General features: G+C 36.3%; 1 protein-coding gene across 3 annotated transcripts in view; it reads right to left on the bottom strand.

The window, feature by feature from the left end:
* PTPRZ1 (protein tyrosine phosphatase receptor type Z1) overlaps window positions 1–27,751 on the bottom strand; it is a 192,537-nt gene that overhangs the window by 34,835 nt on the left and 129,951 nt on the right. For 2 of the 3 annotated variants that reach the window (XM_061166388.1, XM_061166389.1), the window contains exons 10-13: window positions 27,544–27,670; window positions 20,156–20,202; window positions 14,435–15,437; window positions 6,923–7,067 (exon numbers count right to left, since the gene is read on the bottom strand). In XM_061166388.1, the coding sequence (XP_061022371.1) occupies window positions 6,923–7,067; window positions 14,435–15,437; window positions 20,156–20,202; window positions 27,544–27,670 (1,322 nt within the window). Of the gene's footprint in view, window positions 1–6,922; window positions 7,068–11,851; window positions 15,438–20,155; window positions 20,203–27,543; window positions 27,671–27,751 lie in introns of all 3 variants that reach the window. The other variant, XM_061166387.1, reaches the window with a different exon arrangement.

Below are 27,751 nucleotides of genomic sequence, written 5' to 3'. Positions count from 1 at the left end.
AAAAAAGACAGCTTTATATCACAAGTATGACAATGCTGTAATGACAAAACAAAGTGAAGAAATAATGAGCATGTAACCAAAAACAGGGGTGATTTTCTCTCCAACAGATGCTAGCCTTGATGAGGGTTTTGAGAATGAATATATTTGGAATCAACCACAACTATGACCTGCAAGGTCATCTGAATCTATTTTCATTTAGATAATAAGAGTAACATCTGGTGAGAGCTCATGCAAACTATTGAGAAGAGCAAAGAACCAACTGCTGCTATAAACTAATGCAAACTATCGTTAATTAAAAATTGTAGATAATTAAAACTGCTAATGACACTCTTTGATGTGGGTCATTTAATTTATTTGAAGCATTACTCATGAGTGGTTAAGTTTAAATGGAAAGATCTGTTTGAGTGAAAATGCCAATCTCATTTTTCATTTGAAAAATCCAAGCAACAAGGTGTTTATCCTAATGAACTTTAACATTTGTTCTTATATGACACAATTCAATTGGGATATTTTCTTTCAAAATCAGTTTCCTGCATAAAATTCTTCAGTGGTTCCCCACTGGAATAAGAATGATATTCCATTATTTCCGCAAGGATGGTTAGACCCTCTGTGACCTGGTTTCCCCCTCCATACCCCCACCAGCAGTCTCATCTCTTACTTCTTCTTCTGCAACCACCATGCTCTAACACACTGGTCATCCCTTTCTCCTTCCAAGAAGTCCTGTAATGTTATCCCAGGGTTGTGATTCTTGGTGTTCCCTCTGGCCACTTGCCTCTTTCCCATCATTTACACATTGGCTCAAATGCCACTTCCTCTGACAGTCCTTCTCTGACCCCCTAAGCTATTAATAAAACTACCATCCCCTCTGGCTAAGTCACTATTCTGCCCCTTTTTTGTTTGCTTTATGGCACTTAGCACTCTCTGAAGTACTTTATTCATATATTTGTTTATTCATCTTTCATAATTTTAGTTGGTCCTCCCTCACCACAATGTAAGTCCCCCAAAAGCAAAGATGCATATGTGTGCTCAGTCGTGTCTGACTCTTTGCAGCCCCATGGCCTGTGACCCACCAGGCTCCTCTGTTCATGGAATTTTCCAGGCAAGAATACTGGAGTGGTTTGCCATTTCCTTCTCCAGGGGATCTTACTGACCCAAGGATTGAAGCCACATCTCCTGTGTCTCCTGCACTGGCAGGCAGATTCTTTACCACTGAGCAACCTGTGAAGCCCAACAAAAGGCAAGACACTTGGTCTTAATGTAGTGTTAGTCCTCGTAATAATGTCTGGCATGTTATAGGTGCTCTGGAATATTTGTTCAATGAATTCACTGCCATAGGTATTAATAGTACAAAATTATATAGTTTATTTATAACTGTAATGTCACAAGTTTAAAAAATCCAAAGGTAACGATGTGCACAGCAAAAAAATAGCTATCTGCTGTGATAGTATAATTATTATCAAACCTGTGAGAGTATAGATAACTGACAGAACACATGAATGTCTTTAACAGAGAAGAAGTGATGTAGGAGGAAGACAAGTGCATGTACCATCAACTACGATGTGGGGCAAAGGGACCCCAAGCAAGGTTCACAGGCTGGAAAGTGGAGAAAGCCTGGCAGAGTAATGAGAAATGGGAAAGAGGAGGGCCACAGGTCTCAAGATGAAGATTCTATTCTATTGAAAGTCCACATCTGAGCAGAAATGACACCAGTCTGGAGCAGAAACTTCAGGAAAGTGTGGGTCATCTGTGCAACCACAGATGTAGTATCTTCTGCCCCACTGATAGGGAGACACTGGATTTGATACTTGCTTTTAAGATCACAGAATTAAAAATCTCTTTGATTCCTTTAAAATATGGTTGCAAAAGTCAGCTGAAAGGGCTTTTCTTTATTTTTCAATGAATCTTAAAGTTGTAAAATATTTAATACCTTAAGGGACCTAGTGCAATATCACAGCTAATACCAGAGTCCTTCCCCCAGCATCTCTGACATATAAAAAGGATTCAGTTTGAATCCTTCAGTGACAAGGAGCTTACTTCTTTGTGAATCATCTTTAGCTACTACACATTTCCTATACTAACCCGAAAATCAATCCCTTGGGTACCAATCTCCAAATGGTATCCAAAGAGGAGACCCTCCCGTTCCAATGTTACGCCTCTTACTGTTGATATTTTTCTTACATTGAGCCTCAAACATATTTCCCTTTTACTTTGACATACTGGCTTTAGTTCTGTACCTTACAGATTTTTAGAGTGTAGTATCCAAATCTTTAAATACCTAAACCCTACCTATCTGTGGTCCCAACCTTTTTCGGCTTTTCTCCTTGAAGTTTATGTCCAAAACACAAACGTGTTGTAGATCACTGAACATGTCTTGCCTGCTCTAACTCAGTTATTTCTTCTCCCTGCTTTAAACATGGTTCTTCTTCTGACCAAAATGCCTCGATCACTAATGTGTCATGCAAATATTTCCTTTTAAAAGACAGCTCAGTGGCATCTGCTTTGTGGAACAGCCTCTCACTTCTTAAGCAGATTCTTGCACTCCAGTTTCTATTTCTATTATAATGAACACAAACTCTCATTCACACTCTTGTTTAAAAAGATTGCTTTGAAAAATATGCTTAATTAATCCAAGAATGACCTTCAATTTATTTTAAATATTTTAATTAATTGGTGGTAAAAGTGATTATTTTGTAGTATATTTGTTTGGGGCCTTTATCCTCATTACATACATATTTTAAAGATGGGGCCATGTCTTTTGATTTATGTAGACCCAATTTTAAATACAATGCCAGGAGTACAATAGGTATTAAATGTTGAATGATTAGATGGATTTCCAGTAGAATTCCACCAACCATAGTGTATACAGCTGCATCCTAGACTCTCTTGCCTACCGGAGCCTCAAATGAGATTAACTTAAAATTTCAAAACATTTGGGAGGAAGAGGTAGAATATTCAGCTAGAGAAAGATGGATTGATGGGTGGATGGAAGGATGGATAGATGCCTAGACAGAGGATGTATCTGAGAGAATGGGAAGAAGGCAACATCTCTTACAATAGGAAAAGGCAAATTAAGACATATCGGTACCAAGGTTTAAAATGTTGCTAATATGCCTTTGTAGTAAATACCAGCTCTTTTCAGCTATGTAATCAAACATTTGTTGGTTTTAGAAAATAAGTGGTCCAGTAATGTTACTTGCATTAACAAGTAACAAAAGAATCTTATATATCATACCAATAAGCTTAAAAGTAGGAAACAATGAAAATTAAAATAGTACAGGATTCCTTCTGGATGAAGAGCATCTGTATGTGGCTTAGGAACCCTTTCTGGCGCTGTCTTACCTAGGAAGTGACATTCTACATAAAAGGTAGCATGGCATTGGGAGTCCTCCATGCTGGATGGTAGCTACCAAAGACCCACACATTTAAATTTAATATCAAGAGAAAAATCATATTGCTTCTCTTCCCACTCTCCCCAGTCAGAACAAGGGTGCCTATGGAAAACTCTGTTCTATATTGCTTTTGATGGATTGCTCTTTATTTGAACACATTTTTGGTATTTTTTAGATTCTAACTATTAAAAAAATCTCTCCAAAATTTCCTCTTTGTCATCTTTAAAAAGAACTTTTCGAAGCTATTCTTTTGGAAATAATTGTGTGTCTTGGAAACTTATGATTTGGCTCATGTAAATTATACCTTAAAACATCTGGAAAATAATTTCAAGGCGTATTATTTAATGTATGACAAGATTTGGTATCTGTGGTCCATCTGGTCTGTATCAGCAGTGAGTGTCTTCACGTCTATGTGCTAAGTGTTGATAACTGCGTCTCCTGCTAATTATCACTCAGCCATGAACGAAAAAGTGATGACTGTTTTAAACTTGGAGACAGAGGTCCTATCAATCAACGTTAATCTGATTATTTAATTTACACCTTTTCATCACAGTATTTGGAATTAAAAGCTAGAAATGTATAATTATTATTCAAGTTTTTGGATCCTTATACAAATATGAAACAATATTCATTATGCTGTATTCATCACAGAAACCCTGAAGAAAGTCTGACTCCCATCTAAGAGATGATCTCGCCCCCAAATAGTAAAAAGAGGACACTAATTCCTAGATGGGTGAGTGACTTGCCCAAAGCCATATCATAAATGTTGGGCAGAACTGGAAAAGAGACCCAGATTTTATCACCTCTGATTTGTTCTGTCTTCCTGCTATGGCATGCTTTCTTTTAAGGTTTATACCAAACATAAGAGACCACTTTGAGTTAGGTAAATTAGGCAAAAGAGAGGATTTATCATACCATTTGTGATTATTTTTTCTCCTACAGAATTAGGTTAGAAAAGTGTTTTAATATATAAACTGGAAAAACTTATAAGGACAATGTTACTATTAATATTGGGACTCTTGGTATGTCATTAGATTTTTAAACCTTTCTACAGGCTATAGTTTGCACAAAGGTCTAAAATGTTTCCATACTGGTGAATGAAACCATGTTGCTCAGACATGTAGCTACCCTAGAACGCGAATAATTCAGACAAACCGTGAAGAATGCACTACCATCGTCATTTTGTAGTTTAGCAAACAGTACTCCTAGTGCATTCCTCTCACTGATTTAAAAAGTTACATTTAGGAGTGAATTAACTTCAAATGGCTGTGAGTTGGACAGTTACATTAAATTTGTACATGGATAAATAAGAGTAACAAATTTTATCAGGACATTTGATTGTTAGATATAAAATATATAGATAAAACTCTAAGAGTGTTCATATTTTAAACTAACACTATGTACTCAAATTATACAAGTGTTATTTGTAAGGAAAACAGAAACATTTCATGGACTAAGGTCAAATTAGTATTTTTCAACTTACAATTTCATCTTTTTTTATCCACATAAGTACAGATGGAATGACTTACTAATAACAGAAGATATGAACCACTCCAGACTTGACTTAACCAAGAAATCTCAAATCATATTAAATAAGGCACCGATTTTCAATTTTGTAGAAAATAAACTTGGAATATTAAGCAACAATAAAAAACTCATTCTAATTACTTCAACCTTTTAACTATAAACTATCTAACACTTTAACTGAAATTTATTCTAACACTATTATGAAGTAGAATATGATCCCATTTCCTACCCTATTTTATATTTGTCTAACTTCAATTCCCATTAGCTTAAAAAACTGACTTGGCAGGGAAAATTAGCTTACTATATAAAACAGTAATCTGAACAAACATGACATCAGTGTTGGTAAGAAGTCTGGCCAACAAGTCCCATGGGGAGTAGGAAGAAAAGCAATATGAATTCTTGCTGAGCAAACATTTACGCATTAGGTACTGTGCTGGTGGTACTCCACTAAACATGAAGTCTTCTGTCAAGAGGCACTGGTGATTACAGGAATCATTAAAGAAAGCAGTTTTGTTTGCATGATGTTATGGACACAACAAACTCCTAACCCATTCATGATAACAAAAGCATGATCTGTTCTCTATAGTCTGCAGTCTACTCTGATCTGTAAAAGAAGTCAGATATGAAATATGGCTGCTCATGGAAACAGTCTACCTTAGTCAACCAATATACAACCACACGCAGCTAGATGATCCAACCCCACAGTCTCAGACACACACAGCTCATCCCTCCTTTCCAGTCTTCCTACCCGTGGGGACCCTGCCTGGAACACTTCTTTAGCTCCTCTTTGTGAATCCTATCCAGCTCAAGCTCGACATTTCTCATTTTTGCTGCCCATTCTGGCCCATCAAGCTCCCTTTTTCTCTGAGTACTCTTAGCATTAAGAGATTTCAGCTGCCGTGCATACACTTCTGTGTAATATTTTACACATTTTTGCACAGAAAACTCTTTCTCTTCAATAAGCAGTGGTGACTCTCCACTCATTCCTTTTTTTATATGCTCCCACAGTATTTCACACTCTACTGAGCACATGGGAAACAGTCAGTAAACATACTAAATATTTTTTAATAAACTAAGAAAAGATACTTTGGAATAACACAAAGAGTGGTGACGATCAACTTATAGACAGATGTTGCTAAACTAAGGAAATGGAGTATACATCTTCTGAACAAAACTCTCTTTTAAAACAAAAGGATGAAGTACTAAGTTATGCCCTTTCTTGGTTTAGATAGGTTTCCCTATATCATCATAAAGTCCTTGCTTTCCAACAGACACGGTTATAGCAGTTATACTGATTTATATTACATCCCTAGTAAACATAAATTTGCACTGTATTCTGTTTGCTGTAAGATCAGAAGCTTATGATAGGTGCAATGTTCCTTACCTTTTAAAAGTTTCAATAGGTTATTGATAAGAATGAAGTTATATCTCACCCTCAAGGCAAACAATAATGAATTTAAAATCCCATTCCTCTTAATATAGTCATTTACTTTATCTTCAAATTGTATTCTATTTTAATGCTTGATTTTTACTTTTGTGTAGGAGTTATCATTTTTTGTATTAGCATGCAGTTGATATGTATCTTGTACAAAATCCACAGCTATAAAAATATTTTTCACTGTATCAAAAACCATGTTTTCCAAAATAATAACTTTTAAAGTTATAAAAGCTCGAGCATTTAACTGAGAACCTTAGATGCTATGGTAACATTGGAAAGTTTATTAGATTAATATGAAAGTAAAACTGTCAAAATACTGTACTAAGTATTAACTGAAGTCAAAGTTCCTCCATTTTACCTTTAATTGTTTGACAGAAGTATGAAGAACAGTCAGATCTTTTATTATTATGTCCTTGGATTCACAAATTCTTCTTACTCAGAGTTATCTGGATAAATTAGCAGTAGCTCTCAAGTAAAGTGAATTTTGAGTATGTTTTGAAGAACATTCAGGTAAAACAAAGGTAAAATCTGAGCTCTATGAAATACACATCTAAAACATTCAACTTACCTCCAGTAGATGAGAATACCCACAAGAACCACTAGACAGATAAAAGTCAGGGCCGACACGATCACAAGGGGTATAACTGCCTTCTTCTCGGATTCCAGCCCCTCAGCTAGACCAATACGAGACTCATGGCTACTATTACTGGCCTCTGTAGTCAGAGAAAATTGAGAAAGTTGATATTTAAGCTTGAGGAAAAAGTACAACATTTTTCAACCGAATAACTGCAATCTTCTCGCTGTTGCTTACCTTTAAAATTTCTCTGACCCAAAGCTTAAAAAGTAAGGCAGTTGCAAAACAAACGAGTCATAGGTGTGAAATATACAGTGTGGGGAATTTAGTCAATAATTATGCAATATCTTTATGGTAACTAGACTTATTGTGGTGATCAATTTGAAATGTTCAGAAGTATCAAATCACTGTTGTGCAACAAGAACTAAAATGGTGTTATAGGTCAACTATACTTCAAAACCAAACAAACTCATAGAAAAAGAGATAAAAAGTAAGTCAGGCTATCAGAGCTGAGGAACTATAACATCCAACAAAGATTGGTAACCAGGAAGCATAATATTGCCTTGAAAAGCTTGTGAAAGGGAAACTAAAGTATTAAAATAAAAACTAATCAGTTTTTAATAAAAATGATCCAGAAAAGCAATGCTACTTATTGAATTACCATATATAATCTTGATTTCCCAAAATGAATTGTAGTAGAAATATTTTTCATCCCATAGTTAGGTAAACAAATAGGAGCAATTAATAATTTCATAAAGAGAGACTCTTACGATAACTCTTCTTACATTAAGATAACCCTTCAATCTAGCAAACTGTTTAAAATTTAGACATGTTATTTTGAATTCCCTTCTTGCCAACTGTTTTTCTCTATCAAAAATAAAAATATCTTTGCATGTGAATTGAAGGAACGCACAGATCTAAGACATTCTTTTTAAATACCCAAGTGTAAATTATGAAAAAGTCTAAATTCTGTCCTTGGGTTATTTCAGAAGATAGCAAATAACTATTTCTTGTGACAAATCAGGTACATTTTTGTTCTAGAACTTTCAAAATCACTGCAACCAAAGCTATCTAAGTTGTTAAAAAAAGTTTCAGAACTTCAGAGTGTCAGTGACCAGTCACAATTCCTCCCTTCTACTTTGAGGTGTGTGCAGTGGGAAACCAAGATGACTGTACCGCAGAACCCTAACAGGATGCTACAACAAGTTGACACTGCTACAGAGCAACAGTCCTTATCCTGTCCACCTGTAGGATCTCCGGAGTAACTAAGTTTAAATTCCTCATCAGAGTCTACCTTGCTTCCAACATAGATGGTACATTTGGTATAAAAGTACCTTGGTAAAATAAGTACCTTACTCTTAGCGATAGACAATGGGAATTAATTTAATTGAAAATACTATCAATTTAATGGAAAATATCTGAGGATAAATTTGACAGTCACAGATTCATAAATAGAGCACTGAAATATGTCTAACTGGAGAGAATGTGAGAAGTTAAAATGATAGATTCCTTCTGTAAAGAGAGGTGATGCAGAAAGGGTCAAGAATTTAATCCACATATAGGAAATGCATCAAAGGCTTGTAAGTGGCAACAAAATATTCCAAGATGTGTATTTTTATAATTACAGAAGCATTTGTGAGAAAAAAAAATAGAATTCAAAGTTGTGACTGGAAATAATGAAACTGTATAAAAAGTGGGAATATTGTAAGTCAACCGATCCTTAAGCTGTAGTCAATATCCTTATGAAAGAAGGCTAAACTTCGCCTTCTATTACATTAATCATACACTCTGGTCATTACCTACTGTGGGGAGACTCATTCAGAAGCCTAAATAAACCGAGTCTGAATGCACTGGTATTGCTTTATGAAATTTAGGAAAGCATTTTGTTTTGTACACAATTGTCTTCCCATTTTTTTTCTATTGTTACAATAGAAAGTTTGTGGTTAATAAAGGAAATAATCCACTTAGCAAAGTCTCTGGTACCTAGAAATTACAAATGAAGGTTAGTATTATTATCTATTTCAGTCATTCTTGAAGTAAGTCCCCCAAAATAGTGGCATTGGCATCACCTGAAACTTGTTAGAAATGTATATTTGGGGCCTTTCTCCAACCATCCCAAATCTACTGAAAAAGAAACTCTGTGGGTAAAACCCAGAAATCGATGTTTTAACAAGCCCTCTGGGAGATTTTGATCCACATTAAAGTTTAAGAACCAATGATGTACATTAACTTACATACAAAGTGAGTTTATATAATTTCACTAGTCTTCAATGACCACAAATATTCACTGCAGTAGGCACATAGTTGTATGTGTATATATATATATATATATATGTATGTATGTATTTAGATGTGCACACATCTCACTTATATATATGTACATACATATATATGATATATGTCTGATCAAATATGTGATACATATGTCAGATATATAACACAAAATATGTAACAAAGTACAATATATATATATCATGCATACTATATACATGCATTATACACACACATGCACACACAGAGTCTTATATGTAGACTTTACTCATAAGTTCTTTGGAATGTCTGATTTTAAAACAAACCTTTTAATTAGGGAATTAGAATGATAAAGCCAAGATAATTTCATATATTAAAACTTAAATATTTTATATGAGATATCACATGAAAGTAAAAACAATCAACTGGCTGCTTTGTATACTATAATGAAGAGCAACTAGTTATACTGCTTTTTATATTCATTAGTTGACACTAAAATATGTTTGGATATGGCTCTGTAGTATATATGAGTTACATAAGTGATAAGGCAAGAAAGTGCTAATGATCAGGAATTAAAGAAATAAGAATAATATTAGTTTACAAATTAAGCATTATATATATTTATATATATATGCTATTGTTCTCAATCATGAAAATGTAGTCTCTAAGAGACAGACACCAATGACACATGTTTCTAGTCTGAGTTATTTTTATTAACTTTCTGTGTGACCTAGATCAAGCAATCTAGTATCTTTAGGACTCAGTCTATGCATTCATAAGTTGCAGGTACTAATATCTGTCTTATCTATATTATTTTGAGAAGCATGTCTTATAAATTATTCTACATTCTAGAAATAGGTAATAAAATGGTAAGTTTCAGAATTAGTCTATATGCATTTGATATAGAGGCATTTTCAATTATTGGATAAGACAAACTACATATGATTTTTTAGATATGTTTTAAAAGCAGGCAAGAATTTTCACCTATATGATCTTATTTATGTCATCAATTATACTACTTGATGCTGTTAGATGATATATTCATATTGTTTTCTCCCCATCAATAGGAAAACATCCTCAAATTAAATAAATCTAATTAGTGCATTGACGAGAAAATGCAGTAATTTTAGTCAGTAATTCCAGGTTTGACATTTTACAGTATATAGTCTTTCCAGAACAGAATAATCTAGCAATAACATATAGATGATGTCACTATATAATAAGATAGAAAAATGGATGCATTCCTGATGTTTTCTTTTTAAATCAATCTAATAAAAATGAAAAAACAAAAAAAAAACTATAATTGAAGCCAGATAACAATTCATATATAAGGCAGTACTAATGAATATGGTGACCCATGAATTCATTACTTATTTTCACATAATAGAGTTTAAGTGTTGAAAACTGGAATGCAATGATAAGCAGGTATCAAATCAGAATGTAGAAAAACTTCTCTATCAAAATGTACACGCTTTTAATTGCTGCTGCACTGAAGGAAAAGTACATAACTCATTCAAGGAAAGGAAATAACAAAGAGGAAAAATCTTATTATCCTAATAAGATTGGTATCTATGTTCTGGATTTTAAATACCTACTTTTACACAATAAGAGTGCAAGATGTTACCTTATCTTTTGACTCACTGTTGAGATTTAACTATTTTTCATTGTTCATTTTTTAAAAATGCCTTAAAATGTAAAAAAAGCAAATTATAAAACTTAAGATCAAGGCAATGAAATTACCTAGTATTTCATATTCTTAATGGCACTGAATTTCCCCTCTCTGCACCACCCCCCACACTGGCATCTAAAGCAAACATCTGTATTATATACGCTGCAAGCAATCTCCTGGAAGAAACATCTGGCTATAAATTAGTTTGCATAAAATACATTAACAAATGAAATGCATTTCTACAGAAAATGTTCTTGTGTTGTACACCTTGTCATACAATACCTATACATACTATGCATATTAATGGCCATTATTTTAACTTCTTAGAAAGGTATGTAACAAGTATAAAGTAGAAGGTATTTTGTTAGTTCACACTGCCCTCTTTAGGCAACATTAAGGTAATCAAAGAGACATTCTTAAAAAATTAAAATCTTAAAAAAAAAAAAACCTTACCATTAAGCTTTCAAAACTTAGCAACAGAACATTTTTCTAAAGCCCCCAATCTGATGTGGATGTCCAAAACATCTAACTCCTTTCCACTGGGTGGGTCAGAGGGAGACGCATATGTCATATTATATCAGAGTTTGTAATTCAATAGATTTAGTTGGCAATGTAATTTAGAATATGCATAAATATTAAAACTAAAATCATCCAAAATACACTCCAATCTATTATTTAAAAAGCAGTGTACTAAAAATGTATTATGTACACATAATTGCTCTCACGTGTAACAGGCATCTTGCAGAATACGAAAAAATTGACAATATAAATCATCTTATCTGTTTTGGAGAGAGTTAATTTAAGGATGAAAACACATTCAGTATTTCTTTGAAATAATAAAAAAATCAAATTTTAAAACCTGTAAATTGATTTATAAATATCCTGACTTTTAAAAATGAAGGCCATTTTACCAAATATCTCTTTCCAAGATTTTCCTTTTTCTTTTCTTTTTTATTTTTTGAGGCAGAAAGCCATTACATCTATCCCTTGGATCCATAACTAACCTGCCTCTGAAATGTTGAACACTTCTGAATGCCCGCTAGTAATAGTCGGTGTTGAGGACTGTGGGGATCCAGGAGTTATTTCTGAGTCACCTGTTTCCAGTACCCCATCACCATCTTTTTCATTAATATCAGGAAAACTGAAATCTGTGGAAGTCTCGTTATCATTAAGGCTATCTGAGGCACCTTGCCCTGATCCACTCTCTTCATCACTTGTAAGAACTGCCCAAGCTTTAGATTCTGGGCTGAAAGGAAGCAGGGCATTGTGAGTCTGAACATCATTTTCCTGTTTTCCATCATTGTGCTTCCGGGCTGGCACATTTGTTGGTGGTGATTTATCAGGACTTCTGTCCATATCAGTCTGATTGTCTGATATAACACCTGTGATTTTATTCCCTTCTTCAGAATTCTCAGATAGTGCATATGAGATTGGGTTATTCTGATCCACAGAACTGTTCTGCTGGGTGTCTGAGTCATTCATTACCTTTTCCTGTGATTCTCTATAGGAGAAGCATGACATACACCGATTGATAGATAAGCCATCTTTATCTCTGTCATCATAATCATCATCACCATAATCATCAATATCACCATCGTCACCACCACCCACCAAACTGGCATCAGATCGGGCACTTTGAATTGGCTCAGAAGTTGTTCTAGAAGGAAACAGCAACTCGGTTGTGGTTACAGAACCATCCTTGTTTGGAGAAATGGCTGAAATGGAAACATACACATTTCCTAAAGGGACAGAAGGATCAGCAGTTACAACTGGATCAGAAACAACTGTAGGAATACCAGCCAGTACCTCATCGGTGACAGGGCCCTTGGTGGAGGTGAAGACTTCATCAGAATAAACAAGCTTACTTATAAGCATATCTGGTGGTACAACTGATAAAACAGGAGTCGCAAATGCATGCCTTCCTTCTGGAGGAAAGACCTGGTTAAGCTCCAAATTGGCAGTTGGGAACAACTCATCATTACTGGACAATGAAGGTACTGTTTGGTGGGAACTTTTGCTTTTATGCAAAACTGGTTCAGAATATTTCTCACTTGCATAAGAAATGGTTAAAGCTTGAGGTGAAGCAGCGTGCATATTAGGAGTAGGTGATACATCAGAGATTGGCACAGATGGAGAGTGCAGCGTATTTTCCCTTGAAGCGGCATTGGATGCCACGAGATGTGATACTGTAGAACTAATGTGCTCAACCTTGGGGGTTTCAACCACTATTGGGTCACTAGGCAGAGCTGGCAGATCAGTTTTAAGCAACAAGTCAACACGAGAAGCCTGAAAGGAAGGTTGCAGCAATACTTCAGTACTAAAAGAAGCTGAGGGCTCATAAACTAAGAGCTGAGTTGAAGGAGATAACATTTCACTAGAAGTAGGGTCAGAGGATGCTGGCTCTGAGTGTGCACTAAGCGCAGATTTAAGCGAAGTGTCACCAAATGCTTGAAATACAGCATGTGAAGACTGAACCGGAAAGTTATTTTCTGGAATTTGACTAATCTCATGATCATAAACCTTAGTGGCAGTTAAAGCAAGAAGCTCTGGGAGGATGCCCTCTGGGCTAGAAGTGGAAGCAGAGGATTCTTGTAAAGAGGCATTCAATGTATTTACATGGTCATACAGGTCAGGCATGACTGTGCTTTCAGAGGGGTAAACCAGGTCACTGAAAGAAGAAATGTGGCGTTCTGTCTCCTCTCCGTGTATGGTGTCACTTTTAGAAAGTAGCTTGTTATCGTCCCCAGACATAGAGGTTGGATATGTAAACTCAGCTACAGAAACGGGTGAAGACATATTAAGGGCTGTCAGACCATCTGTGTCAGGCACAAAAAATTCACTATCAGAGGAGGCTCCAGACCACTCCCCGTCACCTGAGAGGCCCTGAGTGGGCTGCAGCAACGATGCGCTTGGGGTTACTAAGGGAGACTCGGGCATCGGTAGGTGTTGACTAGGGCTGCTAGATAAGGAACCCTGAACAGAATCACGCCCAGGTACCGCAGAACTGTCAGAAACCCTGAAGAGGTGTTGGGAGCCCTCCTCATTAGTTAAGGCATAAGAAGGTTCAGGCCCTGAAGAACGTGCATGCATCAGGACATCACTGCTGGATGCTTCAGCTGGAGAAAACACAAGCGTTTGATAAAGGACAGCAGGCTTGCTAGCACCAAATTCCAAGGTCTCCGAAGCAGCACGCGTAGTGATCTGATGCGACATGGCATCAGAATACGGAGCAAGGCTGGGCTCTAATAGCAAATCACCCCCAGCCACCGGCAGAGAAACATGCAGGGACCCCCGATCGCTCTCAAGAGCTGCAGTAACTTGCGGAAGGATCTGAGAGATCGTATACACACGGTGAAGCAATTCACTACTGGAGGAAGCGGAGGAAAATGGGAGCAAAGGCGCACCATCAGAGGAAGACAGGATGGATTCGAAGGACACACCGACACTGGGAAATACAGGTGTAGCATGCAAGGCCCAATCACTACTTGAAGCAGCAGGGGTAGTGTTGAGGGTCTGGTTGTCAAGCAACAAGGGGGTGACTAGAGGAAAGACTTCACTACTGTAGGAAGGTTGGAGAGGTGCCTCACCATTGTACACAGGTTGAGTTGTCTGCGCGTGTACCACGTTGACGGTGGGGACCGAATGGTGTTGTCCGGAGGACGGAGTAAAAGCGTGAGGTGTCACCTCAGTGGGGAAGTGTGCAAAGGTAGAATACTGTGGCATTCGCACATCTGAGACCGAGGGGCCCTGTGACGGCAGTGGGCCTGGAGGAGAGGATTCTGTTGTCTTCTCAGATTCGTCACTATCCACGTCGGTGGAATTAGTCTGGAGAAAGCTCTCTTTACCTGACCCGACATCGGGCATCGTCGTCACGTCTGTCGTACTAGGAAACCACATATTTCCATCAACGGAAGGATCCTTGAGAGATTCTTCCGAACCTGAGGAGGCTGAATCTTCTGAAGCATTTCTCGCAGATTCTGGGATAAAGACATCGTATGTGACGGCCTCTGGGTTTTCTGAAGGAAATAATACCTTGCCAGGGGATGTGTTCTCGGAGACGAATGGCACAGCGGAAGTTGCGGGACTGGAGCCGGAAGAATCATCGGCTCCTGGATCGAGCTTGAAACTGGTCAATAAACTCTCTTCCTCACTGATATCAGTAGATACCTCTTGCGATTCCGTCGTAGACACTGTATCTGAATATTCCACCGTCCCGGACAAGTTCATCTGTGGAAATCGGAGAATGGTTTTAGAGCCGTCACTTGAAGAGGCTGAAGTGCCTGCCAGAGTGAGAGGGGGAGGCTGGGTCACAGTCCGTGAAGTCGAAAGAACGTCTTTTTCTGGGTCTAATTCAGTGACTGGCTGGGAAGTGGAATCTAAAGACGTGTTGGGAATATCACTCTTTCCAGAGAACCCACTTCCTCTTGCTGGGGAGCGGTTAGTCTTGGCCTCGTTGTATTTGGTCCCCACTCGGTTGTAATTTGTTGTGGTAGAAATCTGGGGTTCCTTTCTCCTGATCTGGTTTGTGGCACCGTCTCTACCAGGATTCACAACAGTGTCTCCTTCCATGTCCTTTCCCTCTTCTTCTTCCTTTGAAAAGCAAGTAAGATTTAATGGGATATAAGCAAATTAGAAAAAATGAATTTTTTTTTAGTTCTACCATTTTATTGCTACCAACCCATCTCCCTCCACTCTTCTCATGCATGCGTGCTCAGTCATGTAACCCCATGGACTGCAGCCCTCCAGGCTCCTCTGTCCATGGACTTTTCCAAGCAAGAATACTGGAGTGGGTTGCCATTTCCTTTCCATGAAATCTTAATAAAAAACTGCATTACACTGTGATTCTTCACTTATGGGATTTTGGATACTTCTCATAAAGCACCACCCCCTTAGAAGACACAGCTCTATCTCGTAACCAGTATTATCTACCCTTGAGGGAGAGTAATTCAACTCAATGAAAATATCTTATCTATGGCTGCTTTTTAAAATTTTACTTTATGGAAGTAATTAATAGATATCACAGCTTTGAAAAGAAGACACGGTGTAGTGGTAATTACTGAGAGTGTTATTTAACATGGTATTTATTTTCTTGTGTTTATATTTCTCTGTTCAGTTCCTCTGGCAACACGTTAAATAATAATTAGCTTCTTGTAATGCAATGGTGCCCCACTCCAGTACTCCTGCCTGAAAAATCCCATGGACAGAGGAGCCTGGTAGGCTGCAGGTCATGGGGTCCCTATGAGTCGGACATGACTGAGCGACTTCACTTTCACTTTTCACTTTCACGCACTGGAGAAAGAAATGGCCACCCACTCCAGTGTTCTTGCCTGAAGAATCCCAGGGACAGGGGAGCCTGGTGGGCTGCCATCTATGGGGTCGCACAGAATCAGACACGACTGAAGCGACTTAGCAGCAGCAGTAATGTAAAATGGCAATGAAACAACTTATTTCAAAGATCAAAGTAGTTGTATATTCAGACTATTTGTATGTATTTGAATACATCACAATTTTAAAGCTATCCTAACAGGAAAGTTTAAGACTGGAAGAGGTTTTCGCTTTTGTTCGTTTTTGTTTTAAATACTTTTCCCTAGGAGTTCATCTTAAACCTAGACAGACATTTTTAACAACTGGTCAAAATATGGTCCTAGTTCTAGTCATTTAATTTTGTGTTTCCTTTAGAAATACCATTCAGATGACCCGGTCTCTCATGGGCACTTAGTTACTATGATGGCCCAGGAGTGATCTGGCTAGATGTTAACCAAAACCCATGGTTTCTTTTTATTTAAACTGTACATATTATAATATGTCTAATCATATGTTTAAAACATTGAATTGCCAAACATATTAAGATATGATATTTTTTGTTCACATGGGACATGAAATTGTCAGTTTTGTAGCACTGGATCTTTTAAGGTCATGCTCCTTGAAAAAAAGAAAAAAATGACCAAGTACAAATTGGTCAGTGAGAACCTGACCAATATCAGTAGGAAGAATCTGAATCTTAAGCCATGTGTGCTCATGAGCTTTTGTCTCAGACACACGGAAAGCTATACGTATGAAACACAAGACTTCAAGCTTAATGACTGCATTGTTATCTACAGCTTAATTATTCTGTTGGTTTAAAGTTTTTTTTTTTTTAAATCTTAAGGCATATGCGACAACCCTGAGAAGTGAGTCAGCATTAATGCTCTGGATTGTATCAATGCTAAAATGGATATTCTCTTAGATTCCCCAGATCCATTTCTTCCCTAGTGGTATTTCTTGATAAGATTTTGCATTCTGATTGATGCCATGTTCACAAGGACAACTAGGAGATTTTACCAAATAATTTCCTGAATAAATATTCCCCTCCTCTTCAAGCCCCAAAACGTCACACAAAACGAAATAAGAACAGTTTGCCTCGACTCACTCTTGGTGGAAAACACTCTTCTTTCCTTGGAAGTTCTTACAAACATTTGCTTTATAATCTGATCCAGAGTTTTGATGAGGATCAGTGTTAACCTTAGCAATATGTAGTTTCTGAATTCTCACTTTTGTAAATCTGGATACTTGCCAGTTTTCTGGTATCACACCACACTCTTACCCTCTTACCAAGACTTTTAAACTTCGCTCTGCTCTATTCAAACCTCCATTTTCTTCTCTCCTCCTTCTCAGCAGATGGTTTTCCTGATAACAGAGGCAGTAGAAGCCACCAGACAAAAGCTCAACTCTTCCTAGCATTAAAACATCAAAACCCACCAGGACCAACCAAATCCACCTTTGCTCTTCTCATCCTGTTGTAACTGAGAGTGGTTGTTCTACTTCCTTTCTAGTTTTTGCATTTGTGTTCTAATCCATTCTCTATCATCCTCTCAGGAATTGAACACAACTATTCCCCTCCATTTTGTATTTTCAATTTTGCTTTCTTAAATGGATCATTCTTACCAGCTCAAACCCAGATCTCTCCTATTTAAAAGGAGCATAATGGAAAATCTCTAATTCAACGCCTAGTATTCATTTTACCTCTCCCCTTTTCTTCACAGTAAAGTTCCCAAAACACACGTCATCTATCTTCTCTATATCCTCTGACAATTTCTTTTCTTTAGAACCTTTATTTTTTGGTAAGTTTTTTTTTTTTTTTTTTTTTTTAAATCTTCGTTGTGCAGCATGTGGGATCTTAGTTCCCTGGCCAGGAATTGAATCCGTGTCCCCTGTATTGGAAGTATGGAGTCTCAACCACTGGATCACCAGAGACTAGAAGTCCCTGATCTGACAATTTCTTTCAAATTCCACGTAACATTACTTCTCTTCCTCTTTGCTTATTATCCCACACAAACCTCCTTTATCATCCTCCTACTATAAGCTATGTAGACTTCTATAACATTGTTCTTAAAACATAATGCCAGTCACCCTTTATTCTGTTACATTTTTGGGGAATAAAAACTATACACACACAAAACACAAATTTCCCTTTCATCACTATGAGATTCTTAGAATCTGATGAAGGTGATGGACCTTTCATTAATCCACCCAACTAAGTCTTGTACATCTCTATGGGGTCACACTGTCTCATGTCAATGATTCAAGAAGAACATAAGATTCATGTTCTATGATTACTTTGTACATATATGAAAATACAAATATTTTAATGGACACTGTTTCCCATAAAGTCTTATTAAGTTATTGTGAAACCTTCCTCCTCTATGGTTTTGATATGGATCACACCTGTTATCCTTTATGATATCTATTAAAATTTTTTATTGAAAAGTCTTGATTGTGCTGGAGATAATTTGTCTTTCAAAGTCAGACATTCCTATTGGAAGAAAACTTGAGGAACATTCCCCAAACTATTCATTTCCACGTTGTTGTTGTTGTTTAGTTGCTCAGTCATGTCTGACTCTTTTGCAACACCATGGATTGTAACCTGCCAGGCTCCTCTGTCCATGGGATTGCCCAGGCAAGAATACTGGAGTGGGTTGCCATTTCCTTCTCCAGGGGATCTTCCCGATCCAGGGACTGAACCTGCATCTCCTGCATTGGAAGGCATATTCTTTACCACTGAGCCACCAGGGAAACCCTTATTCAGGTTTAAAACCATTACTGATACATTCCAGGTGTTAGCCAACTTCTATCATTCATTCCTGCATGAATTGATGAACGTGAATAGTTTTATGAACTGTGTTTGTGTCCCCTTTAAATTCACATACTGAAACCCTACCCTCTCAAAGTGACAGTCTTAGGAATTGGGGCCTTGGGGAGTCATTAGTATTAAATGAGGTCATAGGTGGAAGCCTCATGAATGGGATTAGTGCCTTTATATTGAGTCATGAAAGGTTGCTTCTTCTGCTCTTCTCCACCATGTGAGGACACAAGTCTGCAGTCTACAACTGGAAGGGTGTTTGACACACATCATACACACACACAGATATGCTTAGCTGAATTCTGTTGTGAACTCTTGATGAAATGTGGACTGCTCATTTTGCTAAAATAGTCTTTTGTAAGAGAGAACTGCCATAAGATAAAAAATCACTGAGGTAATGGTTCATGTGAAAACACAACCTAACCACTATTTACTGCTAGATAAGAATATTACATTTTCACAAGTTATCAGCTCATACACATATATGTACTAATGGACACATTCATACTACCATTAACAATAGAAAACCTGGATTTAACATATTATCTCAGTTTTGATGAATAGCATATTTGGGCTTAGGATGAAATACAGATACAAACAGTCATTTTCTATTTCAAAAATTAAGACAATGTTAAAATTTGTAAAAATCCTTAAAGGCCCATTTACTTAAAGGGCCTTGTGTTGGCAACAGACTTTATAATATGCGCAGTTCAAACAAAAATAATCAAATTAAATGGGCAAAAGAATATATACACTTTATATTTTGGCTCACATTTATTATCAATCTATCAATCACTGGTTAAGTTAGTCAAAAATAAGCTGTAGCAACATTATGAATTGCTTAAATATTACTTTAGTTTGTTAGAAACATTTAGAAAATGAAAAAGTTCCAATTTGCAGCTACAGTTCATAGCTATCATTATTTTTAAAGTTCATCATTTTTCTAATTATCAACAAACCTTTCCTATCTCTTTTTAAAAACTATACCAATTAAAGTGTCTTCCAACTTCTTCATAAAAATCATGTTATTAATTATACATTAATCTACAAAGCTCAGCAACTAATCCTACAACCAATGAATCATGCATGCAACATGAACTTTTTATTAATGCAACATCTGAAACCTAACCAATAATTCAAAATAGACTTTTTAATATTTAAGCACTTGAATAAAAAATAGCTATGATACCTTGATTATTTCTTCAGTTCCAATTAATTCGGGAAAGAGGTCAAGTTCTACAAAATTAAAAACAAAATTATTAACATTTTTATTCAACTATTTCAGCTTTATTGGTCTACTTTTGGATGGAAAAAGAGAAAAGGAAAAAAAATAATACTGGAAAATACAGAATTGCTCAAAGAAAATTTCAAATTTAAGTTTTCGAGACTACTGAACATTACATAACACAGCACTTTGTAAACTGCACTCAGAACCTTGATTTCTATCCTCCATTCCAACTCCTTTCCCTATTTCCACCCCAACTGTGATTGAAACTAAGAAGGAAAAGAAGACAGTTAGACTGATAATACTGGGTGCAAAGAAACCCAAGTAATTTTTCATCAGTGCAGACTTACTGCTGATAAAAGCATAGTTGGGAAAATGCCAGGGGATAAGTGACAGATATTCTTATTCAGCTATTTATTCCTTAAGGTCTTCTTCTGACTGAAGGTCAAATAGTTATTTTTTAAAAATTAATTAATTTCTGGCGGTGCAGGGTCTTCAGTTGCTGTGTGAGGGGCTTTCCGTAGTTGTGGTGAGCAGAGGCTATACTATAGTTGCGCTGCATGGACTTCTCTTGTTGCAGAGCAGGGGCTCTAGAGCGTGGACTTGGTAGTTATTACATGTGGACTTTGCTCAGCAGCATCTGGAATCTTCCTGGACCAGAGATCAAACCCACATTCCCTGGATTGGCAGGAAAATTCCTAACTATTGCCCCACCAGGCAAGTCCCAAATAGTTCTTTTTACTCTTCGGATTTGGGCTCATACGTATTTGTACATAAGGTACTGTCCCAGGTAAAACGAGAATGTTTTATAGCAGGTCCAGCCTGGATTGGCAGCAGGAAGGACACATCAGAGTGATTCCCATGACTTCTTCCCAGGGATACTCAACTAACACTGCTTATGAAAAGACTGTAAGGACCAGGATCATCTAAGTCTGACTTTCCTAACTGGACAGAATCAGCATATTTCATGTTGCTGTGCTGTGCTTAGTCGCTCAGTTGTGTCTGACTCTTTGCGACCCCATGGACTGTAGCCTGTCCATGGGGATTCTCCAGGCAAGAATACTGGACTGGGTTGCCATACCCTCTTCCAGGGGATCTTCCCAACCCAGGGATCAAACCCAGGTCTCCCACACTGCAGGCGGATTCTTTACCATCTGAGCCACCAGGAAAGCCCATGAATACTGGGGTGGGTAGCCTATCCCTTCTCCAGGGGATCTTCCAGATCCAGGAATCGAACCAGGGTCTCCTGCATTGCAGGCGGATTCTTTATCAGCTGAACTACCAGGGAAGCCGAGTCTAAGGATAGCTCAATCCTAAAACAAGACCCATCAGTAAATGTTAGAAAAGATTAGGAGCTACTAATAGTTCTCTCTCTCCAACAAGGAATCTAGGCCCTCTGCCAAGTTACAGATGGGCTTGAGGACCACTTGTCCTCACTCTTCATCCAAGTTGCATCAGGGAGACAGAAGATAGGGTAACTATTAGGGCTTGAGCATTATTACAAACATAGCCTTCTTATTCTTATTATTTTAGAGAATCTATTCCATCTCTGAAGTTTATGCTTTTCACTATCCTAAAGCTGCTTATGTCCTATTTTTTTTTACACCTCTGTAGATCCTCAAAGGAAATGCATGTTCTACAGAATTTTCAAAGGCATAAATGAACTAACATTAAGTATTTATCAAATCCAGGCCTGCTTTATCATATAGATTGTCTTGGGTTTATTTTCACAATAAAACTTCTAGTTACTAAGAAATGTAAAAATATAAAGTACAGTAATATGCTTGAATTTTATTTAGAAGAGAATTCAAGTAAAATATAGAAGCCCGGCCCCCATGAGGTTTTAGATAAAATTAATACTATTGACTTGTTAATTTTAAAGTTACTTACCCTGAACAATTTTTGGTGCTATAAAAATGAAAATAGTCACTGTGAACAAACATATCTTAAATTTTAACTCTCAATTATTATTATTTTCTTGTTAAAACTAACGATAAAAGAATCTGACAACTTTCATTTGGATCTTTAGTGTTCTCCTTTTTCTATTTTTGTCACTGTGAAACCCTTTACTCACCCTGTTTTTCATGCCATTTAGTCTTTACTTTTTAAAATGAAAATGATTTCAATAGTGTGATACAACTGTGTCTCTATAACCTCCAAGGAAACCAATATATGAATTTAAAAATAGGATTCAACTGAACTGTGAGAGAGAAATAAAAAGAACCTTTAGTATGATTTTCTAAAAACTACAATTAGAGAAGTTCATGCATGTAAAAATCTCCAATTTCAGCATATGGGACAATACATAATTTTATTAAAAATATTTTTATATGGAGTTACAGCTTTTCATGTACTTTTAAAATACTTTAATGTTAATAAGGGCAAATCATAGTCAAATAATTATTTTGAGATATACATATATATTATACAGTAGATTTTATTCTGTTAAGAAGCTACAGAAAAACATTTCAATGAGAGTCCATTCTCTCCAACTTGCTTACAGAAGTGTTTTAAAAAATGGTCTAACTTCATCTAACTTAACATACTTTTAATGATCAAAGGTGATTCTCTTATTAATTGTCAGGGTCGGGGTGGAGTGTATATAATTATCACTTTGAGGACAAATTTTTTCTTTCAGGACTCTGTGTGTACTGCATTTCATTAATTGTTATCCTTTAATCAAAGCATAACTTAACTATATAGATTATAATTCCCATTAAGCTAAAATACATAATTCTACTTAATCATACTGTCTACGAGTACTGGGATCAGTGAGTTCTACTATAAATGGCTTTGCTGTTTACTGCAATAAAATGTAAGAAGGTTCCTTTAGGCCCCCTCAGGCTTTAGGAGCAGAATCTACAGGTCCAAGAAACCCTTTGATCTTTTTTTATTTCATGGCACACTCATGGGTGAATTAGGTGTGGGTGCCTTCATGTTGGTATGTAGAAACTCACTTTGAAGGATCTTCATTGTGATTTCCTACTAGACTCAGATCATTTGAATTGACTGAAATACTGGGGTTATCCAGGAATACTTTAAGAGCCCTGCCAAAATAACGCAGAAATCTTCTGCTGAGACTCCTCAGAACAATTCTGAAATAAAATAATTTTAAAAGATTGCTTCTAACTCCCTGGAGAATCTGAGCCATACTCTTGGGTCTGAGAGTTCACAGCACTCAAGGTCTAACTCTGCGGACTGACGAAGGTCTCAGGATGGGTCCCCACTGGCCTGTTGTTGTTATTGTTGAGTTGCTAAGTCGTATCTGACTCTTTGTGACCTCATGGACTGTAGCCCACCAGGCTCCTCTATCCATGGAATTCTTCAGGCAAGAATACCGGAGAGGGTTTCCATTTCTTTCTCCAAGAGATCTTCCTGACGCAGAGATTGAATCCTTGTCTCCTTCTCTACCACTGAGTCACCTGGGAAGTCCTTCTTTGGCCTGCTGCTTCCTTGCAAATAATAACTAATGTTTTAGTGGTCACCAGCCTGACTCAGGCACTACTGGGGTTTACAAAATCTTCTCACGTCATCAAAACAGACTCCAAGAAGGCTGTGAAAACTGTTCAGTAGTGAAGACTGTCAATATATTTTTTTGATTGAACACTTAAAATTCACATTTATGGGATAACAGAATAAAACCTATGGGTCATTCTGGTTTTGTTAGATTTTTTAAAAGAGCATGTTACTCACACATGTTACTCAACATTCCACAAACAAAAAAGTCACACTGATGTAGGTAGGCAAGCAAGGCTTATTTAATTGTTCAAAGGTTTTAAGCCAAGTTTCACAGTGCGAAAAGGCAAAAGCAATGTAAACTGCAATCTTTTTAAAGGGTGATTTTTTAAATATTATATAACAGCACCTGTAGTGTAGTATGGTACAGGTTGAACAAGGACAATGTATAGTGATTCAACAAAGACAGTTGTTATACAAATGAAAAGGACACAAAACAGGAAAATGCATTGATCTAATTCACTATGTATTTAAATTGAATACACATGATTATCAAGACCCTAAGACATGTACTTAAATAATGTCTTCTCTAACTATATAATAATTAGATCTATATTATAGAAATAAGCATAATTATAGCTACAACCAAATAAAAAAGTTTTTAAAAAGAATATCCACTTTAGTTTAACCTTGAAAAAGTTTAAATTCTTTTCTGAACATGAGTTTATGCGTTTATTTTAAAATAGCAATTTATAATAATATCTAATGGACACTATGGTGATGCTGTTGTACACAACAAATGTAATTAAAATGCACAGGCAATGAATTAATCAAATTAGCCAACTTTAAATGCACAATTTGGAAGATTGGGTTTTACTTCACAGATATTGATTAGAATATTTAAAATCTGTGACTGAAAGGATAAGGGCAATTATACGTGACCTCTGTCATTCCTTTTAAACAGAAGCAACAAATAGTACAGTCTTTAGAAAACAGCTTATCCAAAATAATAATAGAATAAGTCAATAAGGTACATTACAACACTAGGTAATGAAACAACATGACCAATAGGATGAAATGGTACTAGTAAAACCCATGAAATAAACAGCAAACTGAAAAGACACTTGCATCTATATTAGCCACATAAATTGTAAAGTTTACAAATCTTGTAGGAACCATCACACTGAACCACAGGACAGTACTGCTATCAAGACTTTTATGCTATGTATTTACTATAGAAACAATATTTAAGATAACGTAATTTCAATAATGAACTAAAAATACATGGACTGAAATGCCATTGTAGTCTTCCTGATCAGAAAGAATGAGTTCTGGAGAGAACCAATATTTTCCTTATAAAAATAGGAAGAGCTGAAACTCTACATAAATTGGTGTTCAATGAAGAACTTTCTGGAATAACTATGGGATAAACTAAGTTTTAACCCTTGATTTTTAAGATTAATATCATACCAAAATACCAAATCAAATGCCACCTTTTACTAAAACATATTAATGTACAAAATGCTCTAAGGCACTGAGACATCCATGGAGATTAAGTGATGTGTCCAAGCTAGCATCTCATTAGTTCAATGGTGTCCCGATCCTTTGAATAAATAGAAATTAAGTTATAATACTTTTTATTTTGTACAAATGTGAAAGTGCTACAAATGATACAAAAACTTTGTACTTTGCGCCAATATAGACTCAGTCTAAAAGGATCACTCAGAAATTACATCTATAGATAATAGATATTTGATCTATTTTTCCATATGCAATAAGCTTCTTTCTTAAAAATAAGAAAGAAAAAATTTTAATAGTCTAAACTTTTAGCATAGTGGCTAGAGTAAGAAGTGTTAGTTGCTTAGTTATGTAAGACTCTTTGCAACCCCATGGACTGTAGCCCGCCAGGCTCTGCTGTCCATGGAGTTCTCCAGGCAAGAATACTGGAGTGGGCTGCCATTCCCTTCTTAAGGGAGAGTTAGAAAATGCACAACATAAATAGCTAAAATTATTTTTTTGACTGGGAAATTGTACTATGTTCAGAAATTAGAGTGGTATAATTAAAACAAGACAGTAAAATTAAATGAATGGTTTTAATATAATTCATCACCTAAAATACACAATAGGACTAGAGGAGATTTTTATATATCATATTTAATCAATTCACATGCGATATTGGCCAACATAGTCAACAGTGCACTGCTAAAGATGTCATTTTTGGAATGGATCAATATGTGGAACTTCAGTGAGGGACGACATTCAATGGAAAAGCATCATATGATACAGCTGAAACTATGGTCAGTTAATTTGATACTCACCTTTCAATAACACTTACAGCTCACATTCCATTTAAAAATAATCTGATTTTGCAAAATAACGCTAAACAAAAACAGTAGGAAAGATGGCTACACCTAGGACATGAGGCAGGTCATAATATTATTTTTAAATAATGATATTGCCATCATGAGAGTGCTGTCCTGTGTTTAGTCGCTCAGTCACGTCTGACTCTTCGCAACCCCATGGACTGCGTCCACCAGGCTGTTCTGTCCATGGGGACTCCCCGGGCGAGAAAGCTAGAGTAGGTTACCATGCCCTCCTCCAGGGGATCTTCCTAACCCAGGGATTGAACCCAGGTCTTCTGCATTGCAGGCGGATTCTTTACCATCTGAGCTACCAGGGAAGCCCATCATGAGAGTAGTAATATTCATTAGCTGTAAATGTTCTAAGTTGGGAAATACTTTGGCAAGTTTTATGGCCTGTAGCTTGGAAGGATCCAGAATCTAACATCTAATGTTCTGATAAATTCTTTAACTTAAAAACTCAACTAGTTAAGAACAACTATGATGTTATGAACAAGCTTATAATAGACTAAAATCCTGCTATGGCACACAGACCACAAAGGAAAATCAAGAGACATCAGTTTTCCTTCTATATGTAAAAGTGAAACATGCTCCAATTAATATCAGTTGTAACAACTGCTATCAAAAACCTGTGAAAATTTCAGAGAGTAGCCTCATAACAGGGATGACCAAAGAATATTTACATTTATGTATGTGTGTGTTCGTATACATTTATGAAAATGCATATGCATGATATGTATGTGTGTATATATGTATATACATATATATGTACTATATAATTCCACTTATTACCTTAAAATTGCTTCTACTAACAAAAGAAAGACTTTAGTTTTGTACATTTGTAAATTGTCCAATTATGATAGGCAGCACTTCCTTCAATTATTGCATATGCTTTGAGATCAAGGATTTTCCTGTAATACTTAAAGAAGATGCATGCAAATAAAATACAATCAGAAACAACTTTTTTGCTTGCTTTTATGGAATAAAACCAGCAAACCTAAGAAGAAAGATCCCCCTCACCACCAGTTTATAAAAGATAGATGAAAATATCTAAGATAAACTTCTGAGATGCTTTGTATAGGTATTTCAAAGTACCTCCCATGATCCTTGAATCATGTACATACTTACTACAAAATACTTTGGGGGCTGAAAGAAGGAGGAAATAAACATAAATGAAACAAACTCTTCATTATTGAAAATCAAAGTCTTTATATTTTCTTAGCTATTTTCATTTGACAACCAGTACAGATATTACAATAGGTTTGGCAGTTCTTATTTTACAAATAGAAAACTTCAATATTAAGAATAAATTTACTAAAAAAATAATAATAAATTTACTTATTGTGTTATACCATATCTGCTGAATGAAAATGAAAAATGAGCTCTGTGCTTTACAAAATTACCTGATAATCCAGACTAAAAAAGAAATCACTTTGCCTTTTTGACAAAGAATATAAAGTCAGAGAGAAAGCACCAATGCATTCAGAAATTAAACTAGCCTCCTTTATTTAATAAGGCATATCAGGGGGCACTTACCAGGGTCATCGGAAGGCATGTCCACAATCAGCTGGTCACTGTATTTTCCATATAAGCCATTAGTGCATATGGCTACTATTTGAAGAACATAACTCATATTGGGTAGTAAATTATTAAGAATAGCACCCTAAAAGAAAGATGGCAATAACTATACAAATCTGTCATTCTCAGAGGCATGCTAATATACTAAACATCTCTTCTTAGAAAA

Source organism: Dama dama, chromosome 18, assembly GCF_033118175.1.
Source record: "Dama dama isolate Ldn47 chromosome 18, ASM3311817v1, whole genome shotgun sequence".
NCBI classification, from domain to species: domain Eukaryota; kingdom Metazoa; phylum Chordata; class Mammalia; order Artiodactyla; family Cervidae; genus Dama; species Dama dama.
Note: the sequence above shows the minus strand (reverse complement) of the source record. Positions and strands in the feature narration are given on the sequence as shown.